Here is a 22,278-nt window from a genome sequence, read left to right on the forward strand (position 1 = left end):
CTCATAGTTCCGGAGGTCGCCCGCTGCCGGTCTCGACTCCCGCGACCCCCGACCGTCATGGGAATGCCCGTAGATCCCCGCCTGCCCCCACGAAATCCCGGGACATAGCTAGCTGATCGAAATATTCCTGGACACTTCCCGACACTCTGGGACTGTCTCTGCAGGGCTCCGACCGCCCCCACATAACCCCAGATTCCAAACTCTTCCCGCACGGTAGCCAGAGGGACCCCGATTCCGCCAGATGTCCTGAAAGAAGACGGCCTGCCCCCGCTGTGGCCCCGGCACCCCCCGATTCCCCTTCCGGATATCCTAGGCGACCTTGATGGCCCACGTAGCTCCAGTTGCCCCTCCATTTATCCCCAGAGCCCCCCCCCCGCCTGACCCCTCCCTCCGCAGTTCGCTACACACCCTGAGTGCCCCGGTGTCCCCAGCGGCCCCGGGCAGACCCCTCTGGCACATCTCCCCGGGATTCCTGAGAGCCAGCCCCCGCGTCTGGGGCACAGCCCCACGGTGCGGGTGCGGGTGCGGGTGCGGGTGCGGGTGCAGGTCCAGGACCCGGAGCCCAACCCGGGTCACCGCTTGGGCGCCAGGGCTGCTTTGTTTACCACCTGTCGCAAGGAAAAGGTGAGGAGCCGACAGGCGGGGCGAGGGGTGGCCACCCAGAATGGACGTCAGGACACAGAGTGTTCCACAGCCCATAGTGAACAGTCACAGGCCAAGTGAAGGTTGGGGGTAAGCTGCCCGAGGCCCGGGCTGCTGTTGGGTTGGCTGTGGGGCCCTGGACAGGTAGGCATCTGAACCCCGAGGCCCTCCAGTTTCTGCCTCCACAAAGTGGTGGTCGGGGGCTCTCTCTCACTGCACCCCATTTTTCCTTCCACTACAGTGAGGAGCACTTGCCCAAGGGCTCCTCTCTCGGGGACCTCTGCCTTTGGGACACCCCCAGTTTTAATACCTAAGCGGGATCTGATTTCTCCCCTCTCATTGGCTGGCGTCCCCTCCCACCCCGGGGCCCTTCCCAACCTCCTCGGGTTTGGCGGCCCCCTACCGCCCCTCCAGTGTCCAGGGCACCTGCCCTTCCCGGCTTTTTGAGTTCCCCAACGCTATCATGCTCAAGGCCCCAACCCCTCCCATGGCCCCCAGGGCTCCAAGGGCTCCCCCCTGCCCAGCCCAACAGACTCTTCCAATTCCCAAGTAGGAAACATCCCCTGCAAGTTTACTCAGTGCCCTACTAGGAGTCAAGCTCCGCTGGAGGCCGCAGAGTTCCCTGGTAAGCTGGGCCCCACTTCTGCACCCCCGTGTTTAGTCGTCAGAGCTCGGGCGGGGCCCTTAACAGAATTCTTTGGGCCTCGACGTCCCCTTCTCGCTCGTGGACTGACAGCACGTCCTGGGTGGAAAGAGGAGCCCAGCTCAGGCTCCTGGGATAACAGAGGCGGCGCCTGAGGCCGAGCGAGGCCAAGCGCTCGCGCTGCCTCCCACAGCCGGGCCTCCTCGCTGGCGGCCAGGTAGGTCACCGCGCGGGTCGGGGCGCCGGGCACGGGACCGGCCGGCCCCAGCTGCATCCAGGCCTGGGCGGGCCGCCAGGTGAGTGCGCCCAGGCGCTCAAAACGCGTCGCCGGCGGCCTTGCGTCCACCCTGCCGACTTCGGGTCATGGAGCCTCGCGCAGGGGGCGCCACGGACCCTAAGGGGAGCAGAGGAGGTACGGAGGTGGGGTGGGGAGGGGAGGGACTGGGCGCGTCCTTGCCACCCCTCGCCCCGCCTGTCGGCTCCTCACCTTTTCCTTGCGACAGGTGGTAAACAAAGCAGCCCTGGCGCCCAAGCGGTGACCCGGGTTGGGCTCCGGGTCCTGGACCTGCACCCGCACCCGCACCCGCACCCGCACCCGCACCGTGGGGCTGTGCCCCAGACGCGGGGGCTGGCTCTCAGGAATCCCGGGGAGATGTGCCAGAGGGGTCTGCCCGGGGCCGCTGGGGACACCGGGGCACTCAGGGTGTGTAGCGAACTGCGGAGGGAGGGGTCAGGCGGGGGGGGGGCTCTGGGGATAAATGGAGGGGCAACTGGAGCTACGTGGGCCATCAAGGTCGCCTAGGATATCCGGAAGGGGAATCGGGGGGTGCCGGGGCCACAGCGGGGGCAGGCCGTCTTCTTTCAGGACATCTGGCGGAATCGGGGTCCCTCTGGCTACCGTGCGGGAAGAGTTTGGAATCTGGGGTTATGTGGGGGCGGTCGGAGCCCTGCAGAGACAGTCCCAGAGTGTCGGGAAGTGTCCAGGAATATTTCGATCAGCTAGCTATGTCCCGGGATTTCGTGGGGGCAGGCGGGGATCTACGGGCATTCCCATGACGGTCGGGGGTCGCGGGAGTCGAGACCGGCAGCGGGCGACCTCCGGAACTATGAGGGAATGGTCGGGGGGCTCGGAAGATCTTAGGGGCATTCTAGGTCTTCGGACGTCGTGGAGCGTAGGGGGTTCGCCGAGGCTCGGGCGGGCACTGACTTGTTCTTTCCACCCGCGCAGGCCACGGCCCTCCCCTGCCCGCGGGCCCCAGAGCCCGGCAGCTCCTGGCGCGGCTGGACGCGCGCCCCCTGGCGGCCCGGGCTGCGGCCGACGTGGCGGCGCTGGTACGCAGGACAGGTGCCACATTGCGCCTGCGCCCGAAGGCGGGTGCGTGTCAGGGGCGGGGCGGGGCCTCCGGGGGGCGGGGTCTGAGTGGAGCCAGCTCCTGAAGTGGCAGGCCCGGGTTGGTTAGTTACTCCCCTGGGCGGTGCCAGTGGGCGGGGCTGGCGGCGGGGCGGGACTCGGAGGCAGCTTCGCGGGGGCGGAGCCTTGGCGTCATCCTAGAATATTTCTCCCGGAGGTGACCCAGGGAAGGTTATTGCGGTAGGCGAATGTTGCATGGTTAGTCGTGGGTGCGAGGCTGGATGGTTATCCCTGTCAGTGGGGCTTCGAATGGCATTTCTGAAGAGGTGGGGCCTGCAGGGTGTTGGGGGCGGGCAGTCGGCTGAGGGCCGTGCCTGGAAAGGAGTCCACCCTAGAGGGGGGTGGAGTCTATAAACGCGAGGGGGCGGGATTCGAAGCGTCAGGAATGGGTTGAAGTTTATAGGCTAACTAGAGGGCGGAGCCTGGGAAATTCAGGAGCCCAATCTGGCCTTGCGCCGTCGTCCGGGGACGACCTAAGGGTGTAAGATGAGGAGCGGGATCTTCGTGTTATTAGAGGACTGTAGGAGTGTCTGGAGGTGCCTTCAATAGCCGGGCCCAGGATTATTACTTAAAATTCGGGTGCAGGTCTGCTATTGATGTGCACTGAGCCGAATTAAATGGCCGCATGCCTGACTGCAATCTAGAGGCAAGAAATGAATTGAGGCTAGAATGTTAAATCGGGGCAAGGTCCTAGGTGGTTTCCATGGAGTACCCCTCTGACCGCCTTTTTCATCTTCCAGTCGTTAGTGTGTTGGATTCTGCGGACATAGAAGTTACAGACAATCGCCTGCCTAATCCCACGTTCGCGGAACACCGGCCCCAGGTACCACCTCGTCCTCTTATTAGATGCCACCTGCTTTGAGACTGGCAACGTATGTACACTTGTGTTTTTACTACAGCATCATCGGTCAGAGACCTTGGGTACAGGTAATGCGCCACCCCAAGTGACTCAGGGTAAGGCACGTTCTGCTTCCAAGCCGCTCCAAGCCTCTGGACAGTTCTGTGTGGAATTGGTTTGTGGTTCCACAGGCTTTGGCCTTACATTAAGTGGAGGCCGAAATTCAGCAGGAGATGCTCCGCTAGTAGTGCGCAGGCTGCTGAAAGACGGGCCAGCACAGCGCTGTGGTCGCTTGCAAGTGAGTTGTAAGATGCCCTCCATTCAATAGTGCTAGCCCAATCCTCATCCTGTGTCGGGGTGCTCTCCATCTGTTCTTTCTATAACACTTCTCACTTTGCACTCTTCCAGGCTGGGGACCTTGTGCTCCACATCAACGGACAGTCAATTCAGGGCCTCACCCATGCCCAGGTGGTGGAGCGCATTCGCACAGGAGGCCCCCGTCTCCACCTTGTACTAAGCAGGCCCCTGGAAACCCATCCTGGCAAGCCTGAAGAGGTGGGAGGGCCCCAGAAAGGAGATGGTGGGTTTCCCGATGGAGAGGCGTGACAGATCTATGAGGGGAAGAAGAGGGTTGCAGATTGGAGAGGTTGGGTTCCAGGGTGGGAAGGGTTGGTGGTCTCAGTGGGGAGGTCAGAGTTCAGTGGCTGTGAGGGGTCATGGTATTCTCAAAAGCAGGGTGGGGAAGGGCAGGGGCCCAGGATGGAATAAAAGTAGATTTAGAGGGGAGGCTTTTGAGGTCCTGGGAGAGGAGAGCTGGGAAGGGGTCTGAGGTAAAGGTGGGTGTTTAGAAGGAAGAGTTGTGGTTCTCGAATGAGAAGGAAGAGTGGGTCTCAGCAGGGAGAGGATGGGATGGGGATCCAGAGGGTAGGGAGTCTAGTTCTAAAGCTGAGGGGTCCATAGGCAAAGGGCTGGGAGTTGAGGGAGGTGGGTTAAGGAAGGGGAGAGTCTGGGGTCCTCAATGGGAGGGGTTTGGCATCTCGAGGTAAATAAAGGTCAGGGTTTGATTTTTATTTGGGGATTATGGGAAATTACTTCTGGGGGGGGGCATGTTCTGGATCCAGGTGGGGAGGTGTCTCCAGAAAAGAGGTGTGTGGGGTCGTCTTGAAGGGTGGCAACGGTTCCTGACTGGTTTGTCCAGTCCTCAAAGGGAGCTTTCTCTAAAGAGTGGGGTCTCTGCCTCCTGCAGCCCCTGGAGCCTCCTGGCCACCCTCAGCCAGGGAGCTTGGCTTTCCATTCCCCACCCTATCAGCCAATCTAACCCGCAGTTCTGCCATCCCCAGATCGCAGCCCAGATCCTGGTGGACCAGAGGTGATGAGGTCTCCCAGCGTCAGTGCTTCCTGGCTTCAGCACCCTCCATCCGGTACAATGGCCCAAACCCGGGGCAGCACAGAGCCTAGCCCAGAGCAGGGTGCCGACTGCCCCGAGGTTCCCCATCCTGCGCGCCATACAGAAGACCCTGATGACCGAACCCCGGGTTCCCCTGGACCATGGCTGGTGCCGAGTGACGAACGGCTTTCACAGGCCCTAGGGATCCCAGGGGCAGCACAGCTTGCTCTCGAGATGGCAGCTGGGAGGCGGAGGCACTGAGCACGTATGGGATGGTTCGATGCTCACTTGGTACTGCCCAACCTGGATCTGGTGTGCTCAGCCAACCGCACACTAGCATCGCACACTAGCATCGCTGGGAGAGCTTACACTGGTCTTGCCCACCCCCTCCTGCTGCGCAGCGGACCTGCCGGTGCTCCCCTCTGCTCTCCTTGTGGTGTCGGTGGTACAGCCCTGGGCTTCGCTTCTGGTTTCAAGGGTGGGTGAGGTAATAAAATGGTTTGACCCAGTCTTGACTTGCCAGGTGCTCTCAGCCAGTTGGGGCTCCTGAGTTCACCCTGCAAAGGAGGGGGTGGGCAGATCTGGTTTCAAGGAGGGCCTCTTCTTGCAGCCATTGACAAACTTACTTCACACTGTTTCCTCCGTGCCTCTGGCAGGGTCTGCTTGTGCCCGAACCTCAGCCTGGCGTGCTTTTCCCCTTCTCCGCTTTTCTTTGCCAATTCCTGCATCTCTCCTCATTCATTCATTTCATTTTTTGGAGGTGTGCTAGGCCCACAGATAATCTTTGCTCATGGCATGGGGAATGCAGAGGCGGGCCGTTGTAGCAGGAGTGCACTTGAACACCCACAGCCCCAGGCAGGAATCGTCCAGACCCCCAGCTGGGGTCCAGAGACAAGGCTAGAACCAGGGTGGCTTCTTTCACCAGGAGCCTGCGGTCTCTCACTTCCAGCCAGCTTGGCCAGCTTTCGATGGTATATAGACTGCCACCCTTAAGGCATGGGCTGGGGCCCTGGAGCCCCCCTTGGGGTGGGGCCAGGAAGGTGTGAGTCAGCGGGCTGGGCTAAAAAAGGCTGTTAGAACTTTTGAGCCGCGCCCCCCTCTTCCATAGATGGTGATGAACTGCAGCCAGGCTTGTGCGCACACGCCACATGCTGGGCGTTCCTGGTCCTGGGAGAGGACAGAGTTTCCTCCATCCTGGGAGCAGAGCCCTAAAGGCAGGGCTTATATGGCCAGCAGGACTGCAACCGGGATAGCCCTGAAGCCAAGCACTGGCTGAGGCCAGAAATGTCCAGTCACCTCCGCTTGTCACCACATCCTGAACACTTGGCCCCATCCCCCCAATGAAGGAAGCTGTGGTCAGGCGGGAAAGGGCAACTCCCACCCCTATGGGGAGGGGTCAGAGAGGAGACAAATTAAAAAAGACTAGAGTGTGAATTTCCAGGGTGACGTGTTCAGGAGAGGGACTGCAAAGCCTGGCTGGGAGCTGGGGTATAAAAAACTGAAGAGGTGGGGATCCCTGGGTGGCTCAGCGGTTTAGCGCCTGCCTTCGGCCCAGGGCGTGAGTCCAGGGATCGAGTCCAGGGATCGAGTCCCACATCGGGCTCCCTGCATGGAGCCTGCTTCTCCCTCTGCCTGTGTCTCTCTTTCTCCGTATCTCTCGTGAATGAATAAATAAAATCTTAAAAGAAAGAAAGAACTGAAGAGGTGAACCCTTGAATGGTCAGCACTGTGGACTTCGTGGGGGAGTGTACTGGGGCTTCCAGCTACCCTTGACTCAGAGCCCGTTGGAGGTGTGGCTCTACGGAAATAAGGCACTCCAGCCCTATAAACACAGTCACACCCAGGAGACTAATAATAGTAACCCCAACCACCATTTACTTAGATTTATTCCTGCTACTGGCTTTTTTTTTTCAAAGATTTATTTATTTATTTATTTATTTATTTATTTATTTATTTATTTATTTATTTATTTATGATAGACATAGAGAGAGAGAGAGAGAGGCAGAGACACAGGAGGAGGGAGAAGCAGGCTCTATGCCGGGAGCCTGACGCAGGACTCGATCCTGGGACTACAGGATCGTGCCTTGGGCCAAAAGCAGGCGCTAAACTGCTGAGCCACCGAGGGATCCCCCCTGCTACTGGCTTTATTGCACTATCTATTTTCATCTACTTACATATCTACTCAACAATCCTAATATCTCCATTTCACGGGGAGGAGAGTGAGGCTCAGACAGTATAAATGGCTTGGGGGGGGAGGCCGTTGAAGCAAGATTTAATCAAGGCAGGACGCTGGAGCCTATCCTTTTAATCTCCCCTGCATTTGACAACGAGTAATTGAGCCCTGATTGTTTACCTTGCACCATGATAGGTTGGGAAGATGCTGGTGAAACGAAAGATAAAGATTTCTAACCTTGTGTAGAAGTATGTTGGAAAAGAAAAGACAAAGAAAAGAAAATGAATAAATAAAAGAATTTCAGGGAGAGGTCGGAGTTACAAAGATAGCAAAAGGAGGTTATGTTGGTGGGAGCAACGATGGTGGGCTGTTGGTCTCTTTGAAGACAACATTTGAGCCGGGACCTAAATGACCAGAAGCCAGATGTATGAAGAGCTTGGGGAAGGACACTGACAGCCATGGGAATGGCAAGTGCAAAGGCTCCAAGGTAATGCAGAATTTATTTTGTTCTAAAAACTCAGACATGTCCCCACGGCGTTGGAAAGCACACTCTCAACACTGGGAAAAATGTGCTTCATCCCTTCTGCCACTCAACCACTCTCAGCAGCCTGGGATGATAGAAGGGTGCCCCTTCCTTGGTTTTGAGGCACCCCAGGTTGGGGGAGGGTGTGGCGTCACAGTCAGGCCCTTGGGTTTAACTGTCCTGGCTGTCCAGCCACAACTTTTCCCTCAAATGGGATGAGACTAAAATCAACGTCCAGTCTGGAGAGTGTGATCCTCAGCACATCTCCAGGGAGATCCTGATTCCTGTGACCAAGTGCATGTCTCAAATGTAGAAATCAAGGCTGAGCTGGGAGAAATTGCTCGCTTAGGATAACACACTTCAAATGTCATCAGCCTTGCACCCAGGCTGGCACCCCAGGAGCCTTCCTCTCATCTTGCCATGCTTCCAGCAAAAAAAAACCTGTGCTTCTTCCCCATTCTTCATCTAGGGGTATGCTGGTAGCTCCTCTCCTTAGAACCAGGAAACAGAGGCCCCGCACTTAAGGCCAGGGCTTCCCTAGGACTGCAGAACAGAGAATCAGACCCTGGGTGGTGACACTGTTAATAATGTCTGTCCCCATTTACTGAGCAGCTTGATGGTCACCAAGTCCTGTTCTCTCTTAGCCTGTGCGCTAATGCAGTCACATTTCCATCCCTGCTAAGAGGTTTATTCCACCCACCATGATCCTTTATCTGAAATTTTGAAGTCAGAAAAGCTCCGGAAAAAGCTTTCCCATGTGTTGGGCACCATTTGGTTACAAAACCTAACCTGAGGGGATCCCTGGGTGGCGCAGTGGTTTAGCGCCTGCCTCTCTCTCTCTCTCTCTCTCTCTCTCTCTCTCTCTCTCTCTCTCTCTCACTGTGTGCCTATCATAAATAAATAAGTAAAAAAAAACCTAACCTGAGGGAATGAGACAATTTTCGGTTCTGGCTTATAGGACTTACTGTGAATGACTTTCACCTCCTTTTTTTTTTTTCCTTTCTTGAATAAATATTAAGGTGTTGTAATTTAAAAAAAAGATTTTATTTATTTACTTATTCATGAGAGACACACAGAGAGAGAGAGAGAGAGAGGCAGAGGGAGAAGCAGGCTCCATACAGGGAGCCCGACGTGGGGATTCCAGGTCTCCAGGATCACGCCCTGGACTGAGGTGTTGTAATTTTTTTTTAAACAGGGCTGCTTCAGACCTCGCCAAGGGTGTTAAGACATACACAACTTTCTAAGATCCGAAATATTAAGAATTCTGGAAAAGTACCTGGGTTTGACCACGGCCTCGGCCACTTTTACACCTAAGGAAACTGAGTCACACTCCTCCCCAAAACCAGATACCCGCGGTTCTGAATTGAGGCAGCATCGAAAGCATTCCTATTTTGAAGGCGCAAAAAGTCTCGCCGTTACCGCGCATGGTACCCCGAACTGCTAAGCCTCAAAAGCTAGGCGCCCCCGGAGATGGGGCGCCCCGGGGGCTCCACGCCAGGCCGGGAGTATCCTTGGCGGGCGGGGCGAAGGGGCTTCCGGGGCGGCAGCCACCTGGCCCGGCCCCCTCCGGCCCCGCCCGCTTCTGCTCCGTGAGGTGATTCACTCCCTCCTTCGCCCCGGGGGCCCCCTTCCCGGCCAGACAGCGGGCAAGACGGCAGGGTGTGCAGCGTCCCCGAATCCGCGAGCAAGCGACTAGATACTCCGTGCCCCTAGGGACTCCGGCCCACCCCATGGCGGATTCCGAGCGCCTCTCGGCCCCCGGCTGCTGGGCCGCCTGCACCAACTTTTCGCGCACCCGAAAGGGAATTCTCCTGTTTGCCGAGATTGTGAGTGTCCCGGGATAGGCGGGTGGGCAAAGGTGGGGTGGAGTGGCCGGACCACGCGGAGCTGGGAGGCCCCGGGTGAGGCTGGCGCAGGCCTGGAGGCGCTCCGCAGCGGGCGCGGGTGGGTGGGGTCGTGGCGGAGGCCCGAAACCGGGGACTCACGGCTAGCCACTGGGATTTGGAGAAGGTAATCAGGAGCCGCTGGGCTATGGGGTGGCGCCAGGGGCCCATAGCGCATATGGGGAGCCCTGTGGAGGGAGACGGCGCGGACACGTGGGTGGGCTCTTGGGCGAGATCCCACGGGGCTAGGAGGTGGGGGGCCTCCCGTGGCAGGGCGTGGCGCGGCCTGGGCACTGGCGGGCGGGTTGGCTGTGCGCCCAGGGGCGGGGCCTGTTGGGGTGGGGCCCTGAGCGCTGGTCCTGCGGGGTAGGGAGGTCCGCCCTTTACCAGTTCTTCCTCGCCCTTCTGTGGTGGGGCAGGAGGTCGTTAGCTATTTGGGCTGCTGGGGAGCCTGGGCCGCCCGCACCCCTCAAAGTGGGCGCCGCCTTTGATTCACTTGTAAAAGCGGTGCGACACCTTTAACAGAGCCTTGCCCTTCCCGGTGTCACTCTCACCGCTTCCCAAAGGGGTTGCCGAGGGAACCGCAGGTCCCGCCTCTATGAAGGCTCCAGAGCTGGCACCAGCAGTGCTCACCAAACACCTGGCGGCACCACTCCCTGCAGCCCGCCCCGTGCTGAAAGGAAAAAGGGGGGAAACGGAGGCACCCAACTCTACCCCTTACTAGCTAGGTGACTCCGGGCAAGTCACTTAAGCTCTCTGTGCCTCACTTTTCTATAAAATAAAGATACTAATAACAGCACCCAGCTCATTAGGTTGTCGTGATGATTAAATAAATTAGTACTTGTACAGCTCCTAGAACAACATTCGGGACACAGCGAGCACACGATAAATGTTTAGCTATTATTAGTTGTCATCTTTCTCGTCCTGGTAGGCATCTTTGGAGTTTGAGACCTCCAATTTATTTATTTATCTTTTAAGATTTTATTTATTTACTCATGAGAAATGCAGAGAGAGAGAGGCAGAGACAGAGGCAGAAGGAGAAGCAGGCTCCCTGCAGGGAGCCTGATGTGGGAATCCATCCCAAGACCCTGGGATCATGACCTGAGCCAAAGACAGATGCTCAACCACTGAGTCACCCAGGTACCCCAAGACCTCCAATTTAAACCAATCCCTTCAGCCCTGGGAGCTGATCGAGGCCCCCTTTCTCCTGTCATTCTTCCAGATACTGTGCCTGGTGATTCTGATCTGCTTCAGTGCCTCCACACCAGGATACTCCTCCCTGTCAGTGGTGGAGATGATCCTTGCTGCTATCTTCTTTGTCATCTACATGTGTGACCTGCACACCAAGATACAGATCATCAACTGGCCTTGGAGTGTGAGAAAGCGGCAAGGCTAGGGAGGGGCTTGGGCAGTTGGGACGGTCCTGGTAATTTTTAATGCTGACTTCCCTCTTCTGCCCACACCTCACAGGATTTCTTCCGAACCCTCATAGCAGCCATCCTCTACCTGATCACCTCCATCGTTGTCCTTGTTGAAGGAGGAAACCACTCCAAAATCATCGCGGGGGTAAAAGCCACAGAGGCAGCTCCAAAGTGGTGGGGGTGAGGGTGGGGAATGAGAATACAGGGGTCAGTTCTGCCTCTGCTTTTGGCAGAAAGTATGTGACCCATAGCAGGCCACACTCAGAGCCTGCAGGAACGTCTGGCCCAGGCTCTGGTTCTCCTCCCAAGATCATCCTTTGCTGGAAAAGGCCATGCCTTGTCCAACACAGGAACCTTTGTGGAAAGCACAAAGAGACAGTCCCTTTGTCAACACAATAGGCTACCATCTGCTAGAACTTTGTCTCAAATGTACAGTGTGAATGGCGCCACTGACATGTGGGGCCATCATGTGGTTATCCTGTGTTGAGGGGTTCTCGGAGGGAGGGTGGGGTAGATTCCAGTCTCCTGGCCTTTCCCTGGGGCTCTGTGGCTTCCCAATCTGGGGTTTTAGTCACCATCCCTGCATGGGGGGCAGTCGTTGGAGGTGGTAGATACAAGGAAGCAAGAGGCTGAGTAGGCTGACCAACCTGATCCAACATCCCTCCCTCCCATCCCCACCCTCAGGTACTGGGCCTAATCGCTACAAGCCTCTTTGGCTATGATGCTTATATCACCTTCCCCTTGCGGCAGCAAAGACATACAGCAGCCCCTACTGGTAAGTGTGTGTGTTGGGGGGAGTGTTGCCTGGGGTGCTGAGGAGAGTAGGAAAGGAGTCTCCCAAGGCCATGAATGCCCCTTATTGGTACTGATGGCCTTAGTGCCAATAAGTACCATAAGCCTCAGTATTACTTGTCTATAAATGGGCATATGGATCCTACTCATGCTTTCCTCTCTTTTCCTCACTTGCAGATCCTGCAGATGGCCCGGTGTAGGTGAACTCCCTTCATTTCTCTCTGAAACCTGCAAATAACACTTCCCATCGAAAGGACTCCTCCCTGCCCTTATAACACTCCCAGCCAACTCCCAGCCCCTTACTGAAGTACAAGTGCCTTTATTGGGAGAATCTGTCTTCCTGTCCTGCCAGTCCTCCCTCCTGGGTGTGGCCATCTTTATGGGTGTGCCTATGTCCCCCTACCTTCTGCAGTACCCAACAGGAGACACTGTTCTGCCTGGACTATGCGCCCACTTAAGCCACAAAATAAGGGGAGGAGGGAGCCTCAGATTTCAGACTCTAGGCCCCAGGCTGTGACCTGCACCAAATAAACTCCTCAGTGTGGGGGGGATGGTTCTGTGGAGGGATAAATAAACAGATTGTTAAAACATGTGATAATGAATAAATTAATCTTTTGATCAAATGTGGATAAATCTCAAACATCAGGAGTGGGGAAGTCAGGGAGGAGGACAGCTGGAGCAAGGAGGTAAAGAAGCCAGGCCTGTTTTACAACAAATATTAAATTACTTCATTAACACAAACAGATGAAGGAGGAAGGGTATTTATGACTCAGGTTGGGAGACAGGATCATCTATGCTGACTTGACAATGGAGCCCTCCAGGACTACGCTGCCTTCAAGCCACAATGCAGTTCTTGTCTCTGGTCTGGCGAGGCATCCCTGGGCGCCAGCTCCTGGGGAGCTGTGGAGATGGGGATTTGGGGGTTCCAGTTGCATTGTCCTGAGCAGGCCTGAGCCTGCACAGATGTGGGGGCAGCGGGATGCGCTCTCCTAGGAAGAAGCCATCCTCCTCTGAGGACTCAGAACTGGGGCTAGAAGGCGAGCTGGAGCAAGATCCTGAGTCCGACCCCGATCCCAAGTCACACTGGTGGTGGCGATGTCTGCCAGAGTGGCGGCGGTGATGGTGGTGGTGGCGGCGGCGGCTGCTGCGGCGGCGATGGGTGGGGGCCCTAGGTGGGGGACTGCGTGGCCTGCGACGCTGGGCTGGGGGTGCACTCAGGGTTCGCCGCGGGCCTCCCTCGGATACCAGAGGGTCACGGAAGCTGACGCGGGGGGTGCTCTGGCGACCAAAGGCACCATCTTCCAGGGGTGGGTCAGGCTGGCTGGGGAGTCCTGGGGGTGGCTCGGGGGGGCCGCGGAGACCCAGCTCTGGCATGGAGTGGCGGTGGGGGGCTCCCCTGAGAAAGTGGGCAGGCTCCTCAGGGCCCGCAACTGAAAAGGATGGAACAATTCCCTGTTATTGCCCCTGAGGGGATGACTGTGAAGGGCCTTCTCTCCACTTGACCCCATCAGGACTGGGAAAGTGGGAGCAAGGGTCAAGGAGGGGCAGCAAGGTGGGGGTAATTTGGGAGAAAGGAGGCCTGGGGCGGGCTCTAGGTGAGGGAATGAGAGCATGGCTTCTGATGTAAGGAGGTGGTGACATCAACTAAGGCTGACCAAGTTTGCCAGAGAATGGGGGTGGGCCTGGGCGCGGAGGGTGGAAGGTCAAGGGTTTGGAGGAAAGGAGGAAGAATTTGGGCTCAAGAAGGAACGAGTTGAGGCCAGGGGACAGGCCTTCTAACAGCAGGGGGTGGAGCCAGGGTTCACGAGGGCAGGTCATGTGGCTGGAGACTTGGGGATGGAGCCAGGGCTGGGATGGGGGCGGGGCCAGGGCTGCGGGAAGGTGAAGGGTGTGGGTGAATCAAGGGGAGGGCCCGGGTTGGGGGGAGTGGGGGGACACCGAGAGGCCGAGAGGCCGCATTTGGCTTGAGGGTTAGCTCACCAGGCCCTGGCTCCGTGCTAGTTCCTTTGGTGGCGGTCTCTGCCGTCTCCTCCTCTGCAGCCGAGAAAGAGGCCGAGGAGGCTGCGAGAGGTGCAGAGACTGTGCCCGCACTCCAGCTCTGGCGGCCGGTCCCCGAAGTCCCCGAACTCGTGGGCTCGGACCCCAGGCTGCAGGCTCTGGAGCAGAAGATGAGACCGCGGCGTGGCAGGAAGGGGCGGCCCAGCAGGGCTCGTCCACAGCGACTACAGCAGAAGCAGCGGTCGGTGGCATGCCAGTGCTGGCCCTCATACGCCATCTGGCCCTGGTCCAGGCCTGTGGGGACCAAAGACAGAGGGGAAACTGAGTCAGAACCATCAGGCATATCCCCAACTGTCCTGAATGGGGCCCCTCTTGGGAAGAGGAAGGGAATCTGAGGCAGGGTACCCCAAGATGCCCTCCCCACCCTCAACTCTCCAGAATGGGGCCCTTCTATGGAGAAAGCAGGGAAACCGAGGTTTGGGTTTCACCCTAAAGTTCCTCATCCATTCTCTCCTGGAAACTGGCTGATGTCTTCTCCTCTTTCTTTCCCAGGGTGCCCCCTCCCAGACTGGGGGTGGGCATTGGACTCTAACATGTGGGTCAGGCTTGGACATTAAGAGGTGGCTTCAGGGGGACAGAATGTAGGAAGTGAATCTGAAGAAGAGGCCTGGGTGGTGGGGGCAGGGCTTAGAAGGTATCGAAGGGCCTTGGTGGGAAAGGAGTGGGTCTTAGAGGGTGGGGTGTGGCTTAGAAGGTAGGACAGGACCTAGGCTGAGGGAGGAATCTCTAGAGAACAAGAGGAGTCTAGGGGTGTTGGGCCTTGGCTGAGGGAGTAAGAGGGTAGCCCCAGGGCCTGGGAATTAGAGGGAACTCTGGGGGGCCTGCAACATCGGACAGAACAAGGGGACACAACGGAGGCAGGCCGGAGCCGCTGCCGTTGCCGTTGCCATGACCCACGGTAACCAGTGCGAGCTCGCCTGCCAGAAGAATATGAAAAAGCAAAGCGACTTGGTTAAGGGAAAGCGCCGAGATGATGGGCTTTCTGCTGCCCCCCGCAAGCAGAGTGCCCCATCATCTCTACCCCCAGGGACTCGGAGATCATGCAGCAGAAGCAGAAAAAGGCAAACGAGAAGAAGGAGGAACCCAAGTTCGTTTGTGGCTTTGTGTCCAACCCTCTTGCCCTTTGCCTGTGTGCCTGGAGCCAGTCCCACCACACTCGCGTTTTCTCCTGCAGTGCTCACAGGTTCCAGCACCGATGGCATTCCCTTTGCCCTGAGTCTGCAGCGGGTCCCTTTTGTGCTTCCTTCCCCTTAGGTAGCCTCTCTCCCCCTGGGCCACGCCTGGGGGTGAGGGGGTTACCACTTCCCAGTGTTTTTTATTCCTGTGGGGCTCACCCCAAAGTATTAAAAGTAGCTTTGTAATTTCAAAAAAAAAAAAAAAAAGAGGGAACTCTGGAAGTGGGCCTAGATGCGCAGTGGTGCCTAGTGTCCTGCAGGTGGGGTTTAGAAAGCACAAGCACAATGGGGGACACTGGTGGGGGACTTGCAGTGAAGGGTATAGGGCCATGGTGCTGGTGCTAGATTGAAAGTATGGCATATAATAGAGGACCCTGGTGGGGTGGTGCTATGGCCCAGCTGTCTGCCTGTCCCCCCAGCCCAGTTTCACGTTTACCCACCAATGTGTTCCCCACAGCCATCACAGTACTCTGCGTGGCGGGCCTCATAGCAGGCACAGCAGTGGGGGCGGCTCTGACGCATAACGTAACGCTGGCCTCCTAGCGATGCTTCACACTCAAAGCAGCAGAAGTGGCCCATGTGCCAGTGCCGGCCCTCAGCCTCCGTGCACTCAGGGGAGAAGATGATCTGGGTGGGGGGAGGGGAAACAGTGACACACACACACAGGCCACCTTGGCCATCAGAAGGGCCTGCCCCTGGCCCTGCTCACCCTCCACTCCCATCCCCAGGGCAGAGAGGCATGAACCTCGTCACAGGCTTGGCAGCGTGGGCGCAGGCGTTCGGCGTGGTGGCGGCCACAGTAGACTTTGCCAGCATGATAGAAGTAGATGAGGTCCACCAGCAGCTCGCGGCATGTGCAGCACACAAAGCACTGCGGGTGCCAGCAGGCACCCAGGCCCGCTCGACTGGCAAACACCGCGATGTCCCCACCTCCAATTTGTTTCCCGCACTGCCAAGTGACAGAGAGACACTGCCACCAAGATGGTCAGATGGATGGGGGTCAGCCAAGACATGTCACACTTGGGCCTTCCTCTGGCAGACCTTTGTGACTGGTTATACTCGTGGGCTTTTAGATAGGCCCCACAAACACGGGAGGGTACCCTAAGACTGACCCTACTTCTGGGGGAAACCATAGAGACAGGCCCTTTTAATTGTGGGTGGCCTTCAAGGCAAGTCTCATCCTCAGGGAGCTGGGGAAATGGAAGAGACAGGCCAGGCTCCGTGGGGGAACCTCAGTGACAAACTTCACTGAGAACCTAACAGGAGGATCTAGGGTTGGGTTCCACCTACCTGGAGGGACCATGAAGAAAATTCCACCCACCATGGGGCCCTATAGACAGGCCCTGCCCCTGTGGGTCAGCTCTTTTTTTTTTTTTTTTTTTTTTGTGGGTCAGCTCTTAAGGACATGTCTCAACCACAAGAGGACCAGAGAGACAACCTACACCTCACATTCACTGTGTAGAGGGAATGAATAGAGAAGGTCAACTAGGGTCTGCTCAGAGACAGACTCAAAGTCAAGGGTGAGATCTAAGGAACAGGCCCTGTCCACCAGGGGGCCCTACAGGCAGATCCTGCTGGCCAGGGAGGCCCTAAGGCAAGGTCCTTGCCCAGCAGTGGGAAGTGAGGGGATGTTAGAACACTGGAGACAGACCTTGAGTGCTTAAGTGGCAGGCCGCCTCCTCCTTCCAGGGCCCGGAGCAGAGGCACTGCTCTCATTCATGGGGGGCCTTCCGTGGCTCACCTCCTCACAGATGGCTCCGGTGATGGTCACGGGGAAGATGCGCACCGTGCCACGGCCCAGATTTTCCCGCTTCCGCTGCTGGCTGAAGGATCTGAGCTCTTTCTTCTCCTCCTCTTCCAGCGCTGTGCAGTACTGTGCCTGGGGTAGGAGGGTCTTCCAGGCTCCTCCCGCCAGGCCTGCCTTCCTCCCCCCACTCCCAGAATTCATCCACACTCAAAAGGAGTTTACTTCTAGACCTTTGTAGAGGTGGTGCTTCCTGCCCGAAATTGCCACCCCTTACCTCTTCTCTCAGGGGCTCAGTCGTGGTTTTGCCCAGGAATGTCTCAATTGTCCCTGCCTATCCAGACCTTCCATGTCGGGATCAGCTTACCTTTCCTCCTCTGACTCTGTCCATTTCTTTCCAGCTGCTTAGCATCTGCCCAAGCTGTGTACCTTGGCCCCCAAACTGGACCTGGCATGCCCTTCCTGTCTCCTCTCTCCTTACCTCACTGTCATGTGGGGGCAGCTGATACAGCAGCTGCTTGATCCTGTATTTTTCCCCGGGACTGTTGACATAGGGGACCTTGTCCTCTGGGAGGCAGCTGAAAAACTGGTATACCTGGGAGGACACGGGGCGGGGGTGGGGTGGGGGTGGGCAGGAGAGAACAGTTGAGACAAGGGATGAGTTGGGAGGCAGTGGGGTATAGGGGCCCTATTCCTTGAGAATATTCAAGTCATCAGAAGGGACATGTTGACTGACATTCTCCATCGCCCCTTCCTCCAGGCTGGATCCTTTCCATCACCTCCCAAATACACTGCTTTGACCCCACATTTTTCTCCAGCTGCTCTCCACTGGTCTTTTATAGCAGAGTTCCACCAAAGAGTGGTGTGCATCAGCTGCTTCCACTTCCTCTCCTCTCATTGTCTCCAGACCTGACTCCACTCGGGCTTTTCCACCCCTTCTGTCCCTGCCCCTCATCCCAAGCCTTCCCGTCCTGTCCTGTCCCAATCCGTCCCATTGACGATGTCTACACCATTAAAAATCCTTTTCCAGGTTTCAGTCCTCATTCGATAGACCCATCAATAGCACTGGACTCAGTTGATCACTCCCTCTTCCTGGAAACACTTTGTTCCCTTGGCTTTCTCGGTTTCTTCCTACATTACTAGCTGTTCCTTCTCTGTCTCCCTTTTGGTTCTTCCTCAACTAGCTGACCCCCAGATGTGGGAGGACCCTTAGGGCTCATCCCTGGTTCTCTGGATTCTCTTCATTCACTCCCTTGGGAATCACACCCAACCTCCTGCCTCACACATGCATACCCCCAGCCCCGTGACGTCTCCCTTGAGTTCCAGGCCATATGGCCACTCAGATCTCTAACAGGCATCTAAAACTCCAGATGGCCAAGACCAGACTTACACTCTTACTACTCAGTTTGCTCCTGCCTTGGCCTGAACCCTATTGGTTCATCCATCCATCCTTGAGGTTATCTCTGACTCCTCTTTCTCACACACCCACAAGCAAATCCTTTTAGCTCTGCTTTTGAAACATCCGGAATCGGACCACCACTTGCTACTTCCACCACCGGCATAGTCTTCAGCCACTGGCCCCCTGCTTCGGCCCTCGCCCCTACAGCCTATTTTCCTCCCAGCAGCTAGAGGGAGCCTGTTAAATCCTAAAACAAACCACAGCCCTTCTCTGCTCACAACATTTTTGTTGGCTCCTCCTCCATTCAGAGTAGAGGTCAAAATCCTCTCGGTGCCCACCCCACACCAGACCTCACCTCCACCCACTCTCCCAGTCACTCACTCTGCTCCAGCTGCACCGATCTCCTAAGGATTCCTCTTGCAGGCCAAGTACACTCTTGCCTCAGGACATTTGCATCAGCTACTCCTTCTGCTCGGGTAGCTCTAACCTTGGGTATCTGCATGGCATTCTTTACCTCCTTCACAAAGCCCAAACATATCTTCACAGAGGCTGACCTGGGCACCCTATTTACAATTCTAACAGTTCCCTCCCTCCACTATTTTGTTTGTGTTTTCTCCACCTGCTGTGTCCTCAGTGCCTAGAGCAGTGTCTGACATGCAGTAGGTGCTCAATAACTATTTGTTGAACGAATCAACTAATGGAGATGTGGTACACGAAGTGCTGGGATAAGACCGGAGTTAAGGCGCAGAATAGGAGCGGGGTGAACAGGGCCTGACCGACCGACTCAGGGATCATTCACTGTTCCCTGAGCATTGTGGGGGAGCTGATCACTGTGGGATTACAGAGGGGTTAGAAGGGTACATTCAGTCTAGTGTTGTCCCGGAAATAGGTTTCTGAGTGTGTGTCTTTGTGTGCCTGTGGGTGTGCGCGCATCTACTGGACAACAAGAGGGGGTGGCAGCCTCTGGTCACCTGCTCTGGCTTGAGCCCAGGAGGCACCCAGGCATACTCCTCCGAGGCACAGCCTGAGTCATCGTCAGAGATGGAGTGGCGCTGGAAGTCTGAGATTAGGCGACACATGATACGTTCCAGGTCCACAGGCACCGACTGAACAGCATGCTCTTCCCTTGGGCATTTGCAGTGCTGACAGATCTTTCTGAGGGGGCCGGGATGGGGGTCAATTATTAAGTGGTAGCTCACATGGAAGCAGCAGCCCAAGGAAGTCCAGCTAGAGGGGAGGGACACGTATAGCATCACCACCAAAAGATTCTGAGCCTGGATGAGGATCCGGCCCCGAGTGGGGGGGGGGCAGGGGGCCCAAGACTGCTGTGGGTGAGACAGGAGTGGAGGGCGTGGCTGTCTCCAGCTGGGGGTGGGGCCGTGGGGGTCTCAAGGCCATTCCCTGACTTTTACCTCTGGGACTCAGGTCAGACTTTCCTGGTGATGGGCCTGAATAGGGGTGGAGCTCTGAGTCTGAGATTGCAGTTATAAATTTAGGGGTTTCTCCTCAGGACTGGCTTTGGATGTTGTGGGGGGAACTTTATCCCTAGAGGTGGGCTCTAGCCTGTGCTGTGGCTCTGAACTTGTGGGCAGGTGGAGGCTCTGAGCCTCTATGTAAGGGCCTGAATGTGCCAGCTGTGGACTCTGTGGTATTTTATGAGACATTCTGGATACAGGGCTCCAGTGGGAGGATAGGACATGGTCTGTGAGAGGAGTTCTGAGCCTGAGAAGGGCTGGATGTCAGTGGACAATGCTCAGGGCCTGGGACTGAGGATTGCCCTAGGGATGGGACTCCGTGGCGCCCAGAGAACATTTCTAGGGGCGGGGCTATGTAGTGGGTGGAGCTTTCCTGGGAACAGGACAATTGGGAACGAGTCAGGGGGCGGGGCCCTGAGTCTAAGCCGGAGGCTCTTGCCCCAACGGAGCTGCTCTGGTGGACAGGGCTCAAGTCTAGAGGTGTGGCCAGAGCTTCTAGGGGTTTCCCCCCAAGGGCGGGGCCCAGACAAAGGCGAGGCCCTGGGATCGTCACTTACCTCCATCCATGCAACAGGAAGCCGGGGCACTGCTCCCTGCAGGAGTTGCAGGGCTGGCCGCGATCTGGGTCCTCCAACTCTGGAGGCTGAAGTGGGTGGGGGCAGACGCGGGAACAGGCACGGCGCGGGGGCGGGGAGAGAGAAGTCAACGCCCTCCTCTCCACTCCAAGGCCCGCGACCACACGCTGGGGCCTGTCCCACCAGGGCAGCGCTGGGCAGGCTGGGACAGCACCAAAAGCGCGGAAGAAGGAGGACACAACTGAGGTAGAGGCGGGGCAGCTGAGGCCACCTCCCCATATACCCCTTTTTCAGGGAATTCCCTTCCCCTCACCCAGCCTTGGACACATCCCACCAGCCTCTAACTCCTCCAGGCCTCAAACACCTCCCCCCAGAACTCAGAGTACTCTCCCCACCAGACCACAGAGTCCCAAATCTGGGTGTCTCCTCCCAGGCCTCATCCTGGCCCCTTCTCCACCCAGGAGGCCGGAGGCACTCCAGTTCCACAGGGTAGGAGTCTGAGGCCCCATCCTTACTTGGGATCCCCAACATGAACCCTCCCCTCTTTTCTGAATCTCAACAGCCTGTCCTCAAAACCCTGGCTTCCCCTTTTCATACCTAAGGAATTGGAGACCCTCCCTCAGGATCTCAGGAGGCCCCTGATCCATTCAGTAATCCTGATCCCAAGAAGCCTTGGCCTTTACCCTTCATATCCTAGGGCTATTCACTCCTCTGGAACACCAAACCCAGACCCCACTTAAGAACCCCCTCCAAAGGAAGAGCTACCCCGCTAAGAAGTCAGAAAGCTCCTGGCTCAAGTAGAAGCCTGGAAGCCCTGGTTCCCCAAATCCCAATCCCCAGACCCTTAATATTCAGGCACCCCAGGAGTGTAGGACCTCACCCTTAAGATCACCTTCTGCCAAGGTACAGGGGAAGTCCCTTCCCTCAGAAGCACAGGAGGTCTTTACTCAATCCAGGACCCTAGGATCCAGTCTTTTGGCCCTCAGAATCCCCTCCCAGAATTCACATGAGAGGGGAGCCCATCAGGTCTCTGAGGGTGCTGATAGAAGTGTGCAGAGAGGTGATTAGGGAGCAGGTGCCACCAGATCTCTCTTTTCCTTAATCCACACGCTTCCAGCAGCCCTGACCCCTCTGTTCTAGGAATCTGTGGATGGGGATTCCCAGATCCTCGGTGGAGCACCTCCTCCCTATCCCAATCCCCTGCCCGCTCTCCTGCGCCTCAGTTTACCCCTGCCTCCCACCGCTGCCCCGAGTCTCGCTCACCGCGCGCCCAGAGCGGCGCCTCCTGGACCCACGCGCGAACATGGCGCGCCCAGGCAGGGTCAGGCCGGGCAGGGTCAGGCAGGATGGAATCCTCCCGGCGGTCAGCCCGCCGCGCGTCCGGCCTAGGAGCTCTGTTCCGTAAATCTGACACCGGCGTGGGAGGAGCGCGCCCGCACGGCCCGCCCCTGGCCCTGCACTCACTCCGGGGCCGCGGCGCCCCCTGCCTAGAGGTGAGGGGCACGCAGCGCAGGAGCGCCGGACGCGAGCGCTCCCCAGCCTTCCTGCCCTGGGGCGGGAGCCAGGCCTCAGAAGGCTCGGCCCGGAGCCCCAGGGTAACACATGGCCTCTCCCGGGATATTCTAGGGCTTGAGGGCTCTGGAGTGGAGGAGGGCGGACTTGGAAGTGGTGCGCTAGGGCACTAGTATTGGCATTTCGTGTCCATTTATCTTGGCTGTTTATTTGGAGGAGGGGTTAAGGCCACCTCTTGGCCCCCTACCCACTGGGGATATTCCCAGGGCCTCTTTCCCCGGATGAATACTGCAAGAATGATCCCCAAGCCCACCGCAGTTCCAGCTGGCGCTCCCTCACCACTCATCAGAGAGGGAGCTCTTATCCACCCCCTACAGCCTCCACTCCCAAACCCTATCAGAGCCAGGACTGTTTGAGATTTATGGGGAAAAGGTTAAAGTCACTGGCCAGGTTCCGAGGCCCCACTACCCACTCCCTCTCCTTCCTAACAGGCCCAGCTGTCTTGCCCCCTAAGTCCTGAGAAATCAATTTTTTTTTTAAACAGAAGTGGAGCAGGCAGAGGGACGAGAAGCTGACTCCTTGCAGAGCAGGGAGCCCGACGTGGGGCTCGATCTCAGGACCCCAAGA

General features: G+C 57.3%; 4 protein-coding genes across 13 annotated transcripts; 3 read left to right on the top strand and 1 right to left on the bottom strand.

Annotated features, from left to right (window-relative positions):
- Nucleotides 1-1,577: 1,577 nt before the first annotated feature.
- Nucleotides 1,578-5,430, top strand: MAGIX (MAGI family member, X-linked). 4 transcript variants are annotated; one of them, XM_025468673.3, is made up of 7 exons: nucleotides 1,578-1,697; nucleotides 2,514-2,660; nucleotides 3,437-3,519; nucleotides 3,596-3,650; nucleotides 3,726-3,832; nucleotides 3,943-4,114; nucleotides 4,875-5,430. In XM_025468673.3, exons 1-7 carry the CDS (start codon nucleotides 1,649-1,651, stop codon nucleotides 5,180-5,182), a joined length of 921 nt encoding a protein of 306 aa, XP_025324458.1. In that variant the 5' UTR covers nucleotides 1,578-1,648; the 3' UTR covers nucleotides 5,183-5,430. The 4 variants fall into 4 exon arrangements, with proteins under 4 accessions (XP_025324458.1, XP_025324459.1, XP_025324457.1 ...); XM_025468674.3 differs by having other exon boundaries at nucleotides 1,579-1,697; nucleotides 3,596-3,623; XM_025468672.3 differs by having other exon boundaries at nucleotides 1,586-1,697; nucleotides 3,596-3,832.
- A 3,720-nt stretch (nucleotides 5,431-9,150) lies between these two features.
- Nucleotides 9,151-12,305, top strand: PLP2 (proteolipid protein 2). The gene is made up of 5 exons (XM_025468666.3): nucleotides 9,151-9,443; nucleotides 10,723-10,875; nucleotides 10,971-11,066; nucleotides 11,606-11,696; nucleotides 11,891-12,305. The coding sequence occupies exons 1-5, from the start codon at nucleotides 9,348-9,350 to the stop codon at nucleotides 11,911-11,913; spliced, it is 459 nt and encodes a 152-aa protein (XP_025324451.1). The 5' UTR covers nucleotides 9,151-9,347; the 3' UTR covers nucleotides 11,914-12,305.
- A 3-nt stretch (nucleotides 12,306-12,308) lies between these two features.
- On the bottom strand, nucleotides 12,309-21,562 carry PRICKLE3 (prickle planar cell polarity protein 3). 7 transcript variants are annotated; one of them, XM_025468664.2, is made up of 10 exons: nucleotides 21,403-21,542; nucleotides 21,020-21,178; nucleotides 20,122-20,207; nucleotides 19,061-19,244; nucleotides 17,172-17,285; nucleotides 16,688-16,825; nucleotides 15,692-15,895; nucleotides 15,387-15,573; nucleotides 13,694-14,005; nucleotides 12,309-13,143 (listed from the first exon to the last, which is right to left on the bottom strand). In XM_025468664.2, the coding sequence occupies exons 4-10, from the start codon at nucleotides 19,166-19,168 to the stop codon at nucleotides 12,548-12,550; spliced, it is 1,659 nt and encodes a 552-aa protein (XP_025324449.1). In that variant the 5' UTR covers nucleotides 19,169-19,244; nucleotides 20,122-20,207; nucleotides 21,020-21,178; nucleotides 21,403-21,542; the 3' UTR covers nucleotides 12,309-12,547. The 7 variants fall into 7 exon arrangements, with proteins under 7 accessions (XP_025324449.1, XP_025324448.1, XP_025324450.1 ...); XM_025468663.2 differs by having other exon boundaries at nucleotides 20,122-20,341; XM_025468665.3 differs by lacking the exon at nucleotides 21,020-21,178 and having other exon boundaries at nucleotides 21,403-21,562.
- LOC112673117 (small EDRK-rich factor 1-like) lies at nucleotides 14,660-15,132 on the top strand. The gene has a single exon (XM_035711496.1). The coding sequence runs from the start codon at nucleotides 14,660-14,662 to the stop codon at nucleotides 15,023-15,025; it is 366 nt and encodes a 121-aa protein (XP_035567389.1). The 3' UTR covers nucleotides 15,026-15,132.
- Nucleotides 21,563-22,278: the final 716 nt, after the last annotated feature.

The sequence above is a fragment of the Canis lupus genome, chromosome X (genome assembly GCF_003254725.2).
Source record: "Canis lupus dingo isolate Sandy chromosome X, ASM325472v2, whole genome shotgun sequence".
Taxonomy (NCBI): Eukaryota; Metazoa; Chordata; class Mammalia; order Carnivora; family Canidae; genus Canis; species Canis lupus.

What these genes read in the sequence shown, in the direction of transcription:
- MAGIX (XM_025468672.3), top strand. Translation starts at nt 1,649, where the DNA reads ATGGAGCCTCGCGCAGGGGGCGCCACGGACCCTAAGGGGAGCAGAGGA. An exon ending in CCCTAAGGGGAGCAGAGGAG is followed by an intron (nt 1,698 to 2,513) that starts GTACGGAGGTGG and finishes CCACCCGCGCAG; the next exon opens with GCCACGGCCCTCCCCTGCCC. An exon ending in TCGCGGAACACCGGCCCCAG is followed by an intron (nt 3,520 to 3,595) that starts GTACCACCTCGT and finishes TTTTTACTACAG; the next exon opens with CATCATCGGTCAGAGACCTT.
- PLP2 (XM_025468666.3), top strand. Translation starts at nt 9,348, where the DNA reads ATGGCGGATTCCGAGCGCCTCTCGGCCCCCGGCTGCTGGGCCGCCTGC. An exon ending in TTCTCCTGTTTGCCGAGATT is followed by an intron (nt 9,444 to 10,722) that starts GTGAGTGTCCCG and finishes TCATTCTTCCAG; the next exon opens with ATACTGTGCCTGGTGATTCT. An exon ending in TCATCAACTGGCCTTGGAGT is followed by an intron (nt 10,876 to 10,970) that starts GTGAGAAAGCGG and finishes CACACCTCACAG; the next exon opens with GATTTCTTCCGAACCCTCAT.
- LOC112673117 (XM_035711496.1), top strand. Translation starts at nt 14,660, where the DNA reads ATGACCCACGGTAACCAGTGCGAGCTCGCCTGCCAGAAGAATATGAAA.
- PRICKLE3 (XM_025468665.3), bottom strand. Translation starts at nt 21,444, where the DNA reads ATGTTCGCGCGTGGGTCCAGGAGGCGCCGCTCTGGGCGCGCG. An exon ending in TGGCTGTGGGGAACACATTG is followed by an intron (nt 14,006 to 15,386) that starts GTGGGTAAACGT and finishes TGGTCCCCACAG; the next exon opens with GCCTGGACCAGGGCCAGATG. An exon ending in TAGCACGGAGCCAGGGCCTG is followed by an intron (nt 13,144 to 13,693) that starts GTGAGCTAACCC and finishes CATCCTTTTCAG; the next exon opens with TTGCGGGCCCTGAGGAGCCT.